Here is a 12,352-nt window from a genome sequence, read left to right as displayed (position 1 = left end):
GTGATTTAACACTACAAAGGAAACCAACGAAAGAGAAACCTAAAAAAGGTTTCAACAGAAAAGTTTGATTTGAATCTTAACAGCTAGTGCTTATGTCCACGCGTTTCCGTTCAAACCAATAATTTCAAAGATTCGAGAAGTTTGATTTTACTAAAACTGATTCAACAATCTCAATTCAATGAATAAATTCTGAAAGTAATCTACTCAATTCCTATTACATGCAGTACTTGTAATTGGTGACATAGTCTAAGGTATTTCAGTCGACTTCTTTACCTGACCAATTCAAACATACAAAATTCCAAGCCATGCTCTAGTAAGTGCTCTTTTCTGTCACATGCTGTCATGATCTATATTTAGTAATTTATTCCACAATAATAAATACAGATTTCTTTAGACCCCATATTTTGTAAACATCTTTAAAATATTTTAGAGAGTTTTGATTTAATGCGGAACTGCTGAAATTACAAACTTCATAAAGATCGATGGTAACCTTAAATTAACACTTTTTAAAGTTTAAGGTTATGATTGTAAAAGTGATGAAAGATCAGAAGTGGTAAATGAAGTTTACTCAAGACCATTCATAACTGATTTTGATAAATCCCAAAATATTTTTTTGATATACTTTTTTAATATTCTCAAAATAATTTTCATTACATATTATTACGTACAATCTTCATATTTTTATTAAGTATTATTCTATAAAATTATTTTTCTAGAATTCTCTAATATTCTCATAATAATTTTCATTGCATATTATTACGTACAATCTTCATATTCGACGGGCTGGGTCGAATTTGAAAGAATATGGCAATTAAGTTAGTTGGTAGTACGAGTCCAGGTGCAAATGCCTCCCAAGACCCAAGAATATGGCAATTAAGTTAGTCTTGCAGGTTAAAGGCCCGGGACAAATCATGCATGGATAGCGCGTCCATACCAAGCCCCATATTACTAGCCTAAATAAAAGTAATAGATTTATTTCATATTTGGCTCAATGGCTTAGTCTATAAATAGTCTCCTATATCAGGTATAAACCTTAAACTGAATTTTTGGCATTTAAGCATACTTTTCTCCAAAATGTTAACTTAGGCGTCGAGTTCTCTTAACTAGTTATTGTTTTGTAGTGGTCATTGGAGCGCAAAGAACGAAGGTCGGAAAGCGGAGAACACCCTATTCACGCCGTACCAGAACTCTTCTAACAGATAGCATTTAACCACTTTACAGAAGAAAAAAAGAAAATAAAAGAAAGATTTGAAGATTTTGGAGCCACGGGTTCAAGGACTTCAAAGCCGTTGATCAATTCTCTTCAAGGTGAGCCATAGTCAAAGCTCCAAAATTAATTTTTGTTTTCCATTTCTGTTGTGATTCTCAAAAATTCATTACACAGTTCAACGTCGACTGACTGTAGAATTCTCGTCATTCTCTCACGACGGGTAATATGTTAGCGATCACGAGTCAATGTTATTTGGAGTACACCTTACGGCAAAAAAAAACAAAAAAAAACAAAGCTTTAGATTCCAAGCCCAACAAAAAGCTGCGAGTCGTGTATGTTGTTGGATTTCAAATCTTTGACTCCAAACCTCAAAGACACTTCTTTTCTCCCTTGAATGACAGAAATATGGTTTGACATTAAACTTATAGTCTAGAATCATATTAAAATATCAATTATTTTAAAAATTAAAAGAAGCAAGAATCGAAAAATTAAATTATTTAATTTATTTTCTATTATAATCTTATTAATCGAATATGTTAGGGGTCCACAATTTCTATGAAAGAGGCAGCGCAGACCCCTAGCTTTAACCTCCTCAGTCACCTCCTCATCACCACTCATCTCTCTTCTATAAGAAAATAGGCAAGCAAACAGAGTTGCAAGAAACGTCTGCAATTCTCCATCACAGATTCACATGCCAACATGATGGAATTTTGCCACCATTTAAGAACGACCCAGCGACAAGTCTAAGTTGTAGATTTTACAAACTGCTAGCGTGCACTGTACGTATACGTAACCGAGTAATTAATTAATGTTGTCTTCTAGCAAACCAAGTCAAAGAAATGAACTTTCACGCCTAGTTGCCTACCAATTTCCATCGTTTTCCTAGAAACCAATCACATTGATTTAGTTTTAGTTTGATAATCAGCAAGAAACCAGAAAAACCCATTAAAACCGGAATCAGTACTGATTAAGTCCCTATCCCAAAATTTCCCGCAATGGCTTGGTCAGTTGTAATGGTCAGCAAAATCTCAAGATCATCAGTACTACTCTTTCTTGCACTCCTCTCTTTTCTTTTCGTTCTCTACCATGGAGCTGAAGCCGCCATTGCTAAAGAAGTTATGAATATAGGTGCTATCATTGATGTTAATTCCCGCATAGGCAAAGAAGAGAAAATCGGCATGGAAATTGCGGTTCAGAACTTCAACAAAACGTCCAAGACTCACAAACTCTCCCTCTCTATCCAGCATCCTCATAGAGTAACTTCTATTGGTTAGTATATCTCTAGCTATTTATTACCAATTCTATTACATTTTAAATCATGACTTTTCAAAAATTTGAGTCGAAAAGAAAGATGTAAATTTGTTCACTTAATCATTACTTTAATGAGAATATCTTAATTCTGATTGCATGCAGCTGAAGAGATGATTAAAGAGAAGAAGGTGAAAGTGATTATCGGCATGCACACGTGGCAGGAAGCAGCTGTGGTAGCCGACATGGGACATGAAGCTCAAGTTGCTGTTATTTCATTTGCAGCACCCGCCATTAACCCATCGCTGATGCAACTCCGTTGGCCATTCTTAATACAAATGGCTAAAAATGGTTCTGAAGAAATACAATGCATTGCTGATATTGTTCAAGCGTACAATTGGAAAAGGGTCGTGGCGATTTATGAAAATGAACCCTATGCCGGTGATTCTGGGAAGTTGGAACTTTTGTCGGAGGCTCTCCAAAATGTGGGTTCGGAGATTGAGTACCGTTTGGTTCTTCCACCATTTTCTTTTCTCTCTGATCCAGTAAGAGTCGTCCAAGAAGAGCTTGATAAGCTACTGCAAATCCAATCTCGGGTTTTCATAGTTCTTCAGTCATCATTAGAGATGGTGACTCATTTGTTCAGAGAAGCTAAGCCGATGGGACTTGTAGGCATGGACTCGGCATGGATAATTGCAGAAAGCATTACAAATTTGCTGGATTCTGTTAACAACTCCGTTATTTCCTCCATGGAAGGCGCGTTGGGAATCAAGACCAACTATTCTGAGATCAGCAGGCATCATCATTTTTATTCCCAGTTCCGGAATAATTTCAGAAGTGAATATCCGGAAGAAGATAATTCTGTGCCTGGAATTTATGCCCTGCGAGCATACGACAGCATTGGAATTGTTATAAAAGCGATGCAGAAAATGGGAAGTCCAAAGATGTTGTTAGAGAAGATGTTATCAAGCAATTTCTCTGGTTTAAGTGGAAAAATACGTTTCGAAGAAGGCCGGCTGTCGGAGACTCCGATGTTGAGGATCGTAAACGTGATTGGGAAGAGTTACAAAGAAGTAGATTACTGGAAAACAGAGTATGGGTTTTCAGAAAACCCAGCTGACATAGTAGAAAAAGAGAAAAATGGAAGTAGTAATATTGCTGATAGAGCTAGAAGATTGGCTGGTCCAGTAACTTGGCCTGGGAACTTACAACATCGTCCTCCGAAAGGTTGGGAAATGCCGACAAATGCAAAGCCACTGAAGATTGGAGTTCCGGGGAGAACAACGTTCGAGAAGTTTGTGAAGGTCGAGTATGGAGAGACACCGAATCAGAACAAATATGATGGTTTTTGCATTCAAATTTTCCATGAGGTGCTAAGCCTTTTAGAGTATCATCTGCCTTACGAATTGGAGCCCTACAATGGCACCTACGACGACCTGGTTCAACACGTCTATAACAAGGTAACAACTTCACATATATATTAATATTCCCTTGAAAATAGGTTTATTAATAAAATTTATATTCTTTTTTAGGTTTTTTTTTACAGTTTTTTTTTTTTTTTTAATTTTAATTTTTTTTTTTTTTTTTTAAGAATAAAATTTACATTCCAACACAAACAAAACACCAAAACACACCAACAAAAAAGTTAGAACTGAGTTCTTTACGTCAAACAACGAGAAAGCTTGTTATATATATTCTGCATGTTAAGTTATATATTAGTGTTATTTCGGGCGTCATATATTGGTACATGTGTTGCATAGTATTTAGTACATAAAAACTTATATTTTTTGGTTAAAACATCACGCAGCGTAAACAACTAATTGTATGTTTAATAATAGTTTTGGAAAGTGGTTTTTTTGTTTGTTTGAAAAAATGTATTTTCATGTGATATTGATCGATGTGAGAATGTATAAATCAAATTAGTTTCCAACAGGAGATTATGGAAATAAAATTTGTATAGACTTTTTTGTTTATATTGATTTCCCCAAGCCACGTTGAGGTGACTTCATATTTGCCAAATTTCCACTTGCCACCTTAATTTCTTACCTAGTGGACCTAATAGTCAAAATCACCTTCTCTCTCTCTCTATGACGGAAACGACTAGCTTGTGTGTTTGATAATAGTTTTGAAAAGTCGTGTGGCTAGCTAAATCTTTCTAGTCTTTTTAATTTTTTGAACTAAAAATTAACCTCGATCTACACCTATATTTTCCAAAATATTCCTATGATGTGAATTTTTTTAATTTTTTTTTATTATTATTATTTTCTAAAAAGTGTTATTATTATTAAGAGTTTGACAAAATTTTCAAAACCTCTTTTCCATTTTCAAATATTAGTTACATATAGATTTTCAGATATAACCTCCACCATCGGTACATTTTTCAAAACAAAACGCATATATAACTCTTCTCACAAATCACTATCAATAAATAAAACACAAGGCATTTCTCAAAAAATAATTAAACATACACCCAAATTTTTAGGTGTGGACTTTCCTTGTTATATATTAGAAAAATTAAAAAAACTGTATAAAAAAAATAATAATAAAAAAATTAAAAAAATTAAAAAATTAAAAAAAAAAACAACTTGCATAGGGTGGTCGGCCACCCAGTGATGGCGGAACTGATTTATTAGGCAGCCGCGCAGTCGTGGCTGCCAAGGCTATTCGACTATCTCTTGGTGGCTGCCAATGAGCTACTTGTTTATCTAGTGTGAGTAACAGGGGTACTCAGCGGCCATGCATGTGGTGGTTGTCAGAGTCGTGGTGGTTGTCAGGTCACCACCACGTTAGTTGTTGCCACCATTGATCGAGCAGCAATCTTTTTCCTTTTCTTTCTTTTATAAGCTTAGAAATATTTCTTAATTTTTTGTTTTTTCAAAACACCCCTCAAAACTTTACCCAAGCAATTTTCTTTTGGTGGATTTCACATCCAACACTTTTTTCAAATGTGATCCTCACCAAATTGAATTAACAATTTGGTTAGAATATTAATCACCAAATGTATATATTCATTAATTACCTAGCATTTAGTTAGAAGATTCCGAATCTGTATCAAATTGGAGCTTAATTATAATGTAGCTATAAGTTCCATAAATATATTGGACGGTCCAAATAATAAAGAAAGTCAAAAAAAAAAAAAAAATCAATTGTGGACCCAGGGAATCTTAATTAATTTTTCCACAGTTTTTACTTAATAATTAAGCATATCAATTCTTGTCATTATTTATTGATTGAATATTAGGCCGTATGAAAGGGAAAAAGATCATTTCCAGTCCATTTTGGACCGGAGAATATCGAGTTAATGGTCAAGATTTCTTATAAGAAATGTAAGGGCTACAAATAGAACACATGTTTTTGTAATAAAAAAAATAATAAATTATTATTAAAGTTTAATAAAAAAATAACAATAATTAAAGTCATAGGGCTAGCCGGACCACCCCATTGAGGTGACCGGCCACCCCATTTTTAACCACCTAGACTGGGGTGGCCGAAGCCACCTCGGTGGCCCTTGGGGGTGGTTCGGCCACCCCCAAAGGCAAACCCAATTTTTTCATTTGGGTTTGTCTTTGGGGGTGGCCAAACCACCCCCAAGGGCCACAAGATGGCTTCGACCACCCCAGACCGGCCCTTGGGGGGTGGCCGAACCACCCCAAGGGCCTTGGGGGTGGTCAAGGCCAACACTGTAAATTTATTTATTTATTTATTTATTTTTTCATTTGACCCTTCGGGTGGCTTGGCCACCCCCAAGGGCAATCGGGGTGGCATCGACCACCCTAGACCAGCCGATCTGGGGTGGTCGGCCACCCCGGTGGTTAAAAATGGGTGGCCGGCCACCCTATGGCTTTTATTATTTTTAATTTTTATTCAACTTTAAATAATTGTTTTTTTTTATTACAAGGATAGGTGTTTCAATTTGTCGCCCTTAAATTTCTTATAAGAAATTTTGGCCATTAACTAGATACCCGTCAGTCCAAAATGGACTGAAGGGGATCCTTTTCCATATCAAAGGAATTTGGAGGACTTTTCTCTTTGTCTATTAACTAGCATATCATTATTGTCATTATTTATTGATTGATTAGGTTATGAAAGGAATTTGGAAGACTTTTCTCTCTCTCTCTCTCTCTCTCTATATATATATATAGTCTTTTTAATTTTTTGAACTAAAAATTAACCTCTACACCTATATTTTTCAAAATATTCCTATGGTGTGAATTTTTTAAAATTTTAATTTATTTATATTTTTCTAAAAAGGGTTGTGGCTTGAAAAGTTTAATGTTTTGAATTGTTTATTAAGAGTTTGACAAAATTTTCAAAAACTCTTTTCCATTTTCAAATATTAGTTACATATAGATTTTCATATGTAACCCCCACCATCAGTACATTTTTCAAAACAAAATGCATAACTCTTCACACAAAGCACTATCGATACATAAACGCAAGGCATTTCTCAAAAAATAACTAAACATACACCCAAATTTTTAGGTTTAATTTTTTAGGTGTGGACTTTCCTTATTATATATTAGAAAAATTAAAAAAACTGTTAAAAAAAAAAAAAAATAGCAACTGGCATGGTGGTGGTCGGCCACCCAATGATGGCGGAGCTGATTTATTAGGCAGCCTTGCAGTGGTGGCCGCCAAGGCTATTCGACTGTCTCTTGGTGGCTGCCAGTGAGGTACTTGTTTACCTTGTGTGGTAATAGGGGTATTCAGAGGCCATGCACATGGTGGTTGTCAAGGTTGTTCAACAGCCTCGTGGTGGCTGTCATGGCTGTCAGGTCACCACCACATTAGTTGTTGCCACCATGGAGCACCAATCTTTTTCTTTTTTCCTTCTTTTATTTGCCTAAAAATATTTCTTAATTTTTTGTTTTTCCGAAACACCCCTCAAAACTTTACCGAATCAATTATTTTTGTTTTTTGTTTTTTTGGGTAAAGTCTATTTAACTCCTTCAAACTACTACCCCAATGACAATCTACCTCCCAAATTATCAATTACGACAATTTACAGCCCAAACTACTAAAACAATGACAATGTACCCTAAATTTTTTAAAAATGATGAAATTACCATTACTAAAATAAAAATAAAAATACTAAATTTTAATTTTTTTTTCAAATTTTTAAAGGTATTTTTGTCTTATTGAAAATTCTATAGGGGTAATTTTGTCATTTTGCTAGCATTCAGGGGTACATTGTCATTGTTTTGGCAGTTTGGGGGGTAAATTATCGTAATTGATAGTTTAAGGGGTAAATTATCATTAATTGGGGTAGTAGTTTGAGAGGGTTAAGTGGACTTTACCCTTTTTTTTTTCAAATGTGATCCTCACCAAATGAATTAACAATTTGGTTAGAAGATTCCGAATCTGTATTAAATTGGAGCTTAATTATAATGTCGCTATAAGTTCCATAAATATATTGGAAGGTCCAAATGAAAAAGAAAGTCAAAACAAAAATAAATAAATAAAGAAATTTTGGACTCAGGGAATCTTAAGTTTTCCACAGTTTTTACTTAATAATTAAGCATATCATTATTAACATTGTCATTATTTATTGATTGATTAGGGTATGACAGGAATTTGGAAGACGTTTCTCTTTGTCTATACATTAACTTTTTTTTTTTCTTTTTTGGAAAAACTGAATATCTTATTCCATAAATCGTTCAAAAAAAAAAAAAATAATAATAATACAATCAAAGAGGAGGTAAAGTTTCCTCTCTCTTTATAATATTATAGATACACGGGGGATTTCATTCCTCCACCTAATCTCTACGACATGCTTGATGGCCTCCTTGGCTAAGCCATGCGCTGCAAAATTACCGTCTATATATTAACTAGTTGGTCCTTTTAGAGGGATAGAGTAGCATCTAGGAAGAGCAATAAATCTTTATATATATATCCGCACGAGGAGAGGGAAATGAGAGAGATATGAATTAGTGACCTTCACCTTCACTTCATGAGGCGTTGCCTCTAACCAATTGAACTACCATTCAAGAACAATAGTAAATCTTTGACTAGCTAAAATGAAAACGTTATTTTATATGAGTTTGCAATAAATTAATTAATTAAACTTGTTTTTTTTTTTTTCTTTTATATATGTTTGCAATTTGTTTGTTTCTGATAAAAGATATTTTTGCTTGTCGTGTGGGAAAAAACACAATGGAAGTCATATGATGCTGTGATCGGCGACATTACCTTACTAGCCGGCCGAATGCAACACGTTGATTTTACAATGCCGTTTGCGGAGTCAGGTTTGTCTATGATTGTTCGGGCAATACCGGAAGCATCGGCATGGATGTTTATGAAGCCCTTCACGGTGGGAATGTGGGTGGCGACTGGCGGCATCTTGATATACACAATGCTCGTGGTTTGGTTCCTGGAGCGTCAATGCAATTCAGAGTTTAATGGCCCCTGGAAGAAGCAAATTAGCACTGCGCTTTGGTTCACCTTCTCCTCTCTCTTCTTTGCTCATAGTAAGTATCAAATTTCTATATATATATATATATATACATATAGTTTCTGGTTTGGGAATGTTTTAGATGAAAAATTTTAAAGAGTGTAAAAAGCAAAGCTAAACATTTACAAGTCCTAACTCACAATAAACTATATTGCTTTAAAATAAGTAATAAGTGGGTGTATACACTAGTGTATATGCTCTAGTAGGGTACGAAGTACCAAACACACGTGCATGACGATATGGGGGTTTGATACTTAAATATAAACTACTCACCGACTTTAGTATGGGGGTTTAGTATTGATTTGTAGTGATATGGGGGTTTGATACTTAAAATAGTTTGATACTTAAGTTCTGTTATTTAGGTGCGTGACGATATGGGGGTTTAAGTTCTGTAATTTCAACTGATTTATTTTATAGTTATATTTAAGTATGAAGGGTCATTTAGACACACGTGCGTGACGAAATGGGGGTTTGATATTTAAGGAAAGCAACTCAATAACACGCCTCATTTCATTTTTTGTTTTGCTTGCGACTTGAAAGCACTCATAGCACGTGGTGCATGTTATATTGCAGGGGAAAAAATACACAGCAACCTGAGTCGTTTGGTGATTGTACTATGGCTCTTTGTGGTGTTGGTCCTGACATCAAGCTACACCGCTAGCCTGTCTTCAATGCTGACAGTTCAACGGCTGCAACCCAAAGTTACAGATGTAGAGTGGCTAAAGAAGAACAACTTGAAAGTTGGTTGCGATGGTGATTCATTTGTAAGGACATACCTGAATAATGTGCTTCTCTTCAAGACAGACAACATATTGAATGTCACCAGCGAATACAATTACACAGGAGAATTTGAAAGCAACAATATCTCTGCTGCCTTTCTTGAACTCCCATACAAGAAAGTTTTCCTCAATAAGTACTGCAACGGCTACATTGGCACCAGACCCACCACCAGATTTGGAGGATTGGGCTTTGTGAGTAGCAACTCATGAATCTTCAACTTCTTTATAATCCAAATCTGCTCCTTCTTTTCTGCAGAAAGTAATAAAATTATTTTCTTTTCTCTCTCTCTATGCAGGTATTCCAGAAAGGCTCTCCAATAGCGAGGGATTTTTCGAAAGCCATTCTTATTCTATCAGAGAATGGTAAGTTAAAGGTACTGGCGGACGAATGGTTGACTCCCACGGACGAGTGTTCAACCAACATAACTTCCAACAGCACTCAAACCCTGAGCCTCCAAAGCTTTTGGGTGCTGTATCTGATATCCTTTGTCACTTCCACCATTTGTTTTCTACTATCACTAAATTTCTCACCAATAAATCGTCAGAAACATCAGCATGCATACGAAGGAAATGTAGCTCCAGATGATGGAAGTGTTTGGAAGAAGGCAGTTAGAATAGTAGGATACTTTCATATCAAAAGTCCAAGAACAACTCCAACTTTAGCGGACGCATCGGATATAAATGCAGACACAACAGATCATGTAAATAATTGTTCTTCTGAGACTCCGGAGCCTGTCGAGTCCTCCCCACCAGCTGAAATAGAAATGCTATGAACTCCTAACAGTAGGAAATAGGAAGACTCAGATTAATTTTTCATGTGCATAGTTGTAATGCAAGCTCTGTTAAAATGTTTATTCTGTATAAGCAGAAGTGTTGGCCAGGAACCAGTATATTATTTAAAATTGAGTAAATATATGTGTTAGATTATATGTTGTTCCACGTGGATTATGTATATGTACTGTTTATATTATTGGTGTATAATATTTATAATTATGTCACTACCAACAAAAAAAAAAAATAGTAACGTTTGAAATAGAGGCATGCATTTTAATCAAACGTGTCATATGGGGACGTTTTACTGTGCAAACGACCTGACTAAAAATTAAGAATGCTTTTACAATAAAATGCCACTTTTTTGTATAAGCCCTTAAAAATGGATGTTTTACTGTACAAGCGCCTCCACTATAAAGTGGGGGCGCTTGTACAGTGGAACACCCCCTAATAAGGGGGCGTTCCACTAGGGCAAGTGCCCCATTTGAGAACATAGGGGTGCTTGCCTGGTAGGCGCTCCTAAATATATGTAACATGATCAGTTTTACCCTCCAATTAAGTAGAATGTTGTAGATTGTAAAAATATTGTGTTTTTTGCATGGTTTATTTGGAACTTGAGATTGTATAGTTAATGCTTTTAATTAATATTAATGTTCATTGAGGTTTTGGTTTTAGAGTGAGTTTTGAATGTAATTATAAGAGGACTTGTAACATATTTTGTGAGGATGTTGTAATTTGTTGGGAGCAATTGATATTGTATGTGAGATTGTACTATGAGATTGTATGTGAATAACATTTTGATTCAAATATATATTATAAGATTGTATAGTATTAAATTTGGATTTGTTATTAGGTTTTCCAAACAGAAAAATAAAAATTAAAACACAATTAAAAGGTATATGGGAAATTTTTTTTTTCCGTATATTAATTATTGGGGGCGCTTGCCCACGTTGGCGCCCCCTTAGCTTTTCCAAAAGGGGGCGCTTGCACAGTGCCAAGCTCCCCTTTCTCAATTTAGAAACATTTAGCTTAAAATGCCTCCTTTTGGAAGCATTTTTTACTGTACAAGCGTATCTAAATTGAAGTCTAGTTGCTATGATTTGAGGTGTGCGCCAAGTGCCCCTATTCAAGTGTCTCTAAATCTCAATTGGGACGTTTTTTTTTTTTTATACCAAAAACGCCCCAAATATTCATGCCATCCTTAGTTTTTTTTTGTAGTATATATATATATAAGTATATGTTCCATGATTATGATGTTGAATGATGTTATGTTGATATAATTCTTGAAGAGACAAAGCTAAGAGGATCAATAGCTTGACAATTGTATTAAAAAATGAAATTTTCCAACCAATCCCAAACAATACCTAGATGAGAGTGAATATGTGTTTTTATAAAAACTATCCCAAATCAAAAATTATAGCACCAAATATAATAAAAGTAGTAAATCACTCGATTTATACAAGAATTTGGTGAAGAAGTGGAAACTCTTTGAAAAACGCATTAAAGATAAAACCATTTCAGAGCAGCCAATTAAACCCAAAAAACTCATCCACAATAGAAGAATTCAATTAAAAGTATGACACACTTACAAAATCTTTGTAACCGACACCTATTCCTTGTACCAAGCAAACAACATGTTTAGACAGACTAAAAGAAGCAACATAAAAGACTTTAATACCATATTAAAAAATTAAAATATCAAAGAGTGAAAAGAGATCATTTTGAGAATAAGGAGAAAATAAAGAAAGATAAAATTTAAGGTATTAGTTCAGCGTTAAAGGCCTACATATCCTATTAGAATGCCAAATATGACTGTATTTTTATTGTATTTGTTGAAATAATGATTAAGCCCGGGTACCATGTTGAAGTTTGTGGGTAAATATAAAATACGAG

At 34.8% G+C, this 12,352-nt stretch overlaps 1 protein-coding gene across 1 annotated transcript; it reads left to right on the top strand.

Moving 5' to 3' along the window:
• Positions 1 to 2,313: 2,313 nt before the first annotated feature.
• On the top strand, positions 2,314 to 10,461 carry LOC132169778 (glutamate receptor 2.9-like). The gene is made up of 5 exons (XM_059580751.1): positions 2,314 to 2,479; positions 2,624 to 3,918; positions 8,619 to 8,925; positions 9,483 to 9,880; positions 9,985 to 10,461. Exons 1-5 carry the CDS (start codon positions 2,329 to 2,331, stop codon positions 10,459 to 10,461), a joined length of 2,628 nt encoding a protein of 875 aa, XP_059436734.1. The 5' UTR covers positions 2,314 to 2,328.
• Positions 10,462 to 12,352: the final 1,891 nt, after the last annotated feature.

This window comes from Corylus avellana, chromosome ca2, assembly GCF_901000735.1.
Source record: "Corylus avellana chromosome ca2, CavTom2PMs-1.0".
Lineage (NCBI taxonomy): Eukaryota > Viridiplantae > Streptophyta > Magnoliopsida > Fagales > Betulaceae > Corylus > Corylus avellana.
The sequence above is the reverse complement of the archived record's forward strand: the minus strand, read 5'-3'. Positions and strand labels throughout refer to the sequence as shown.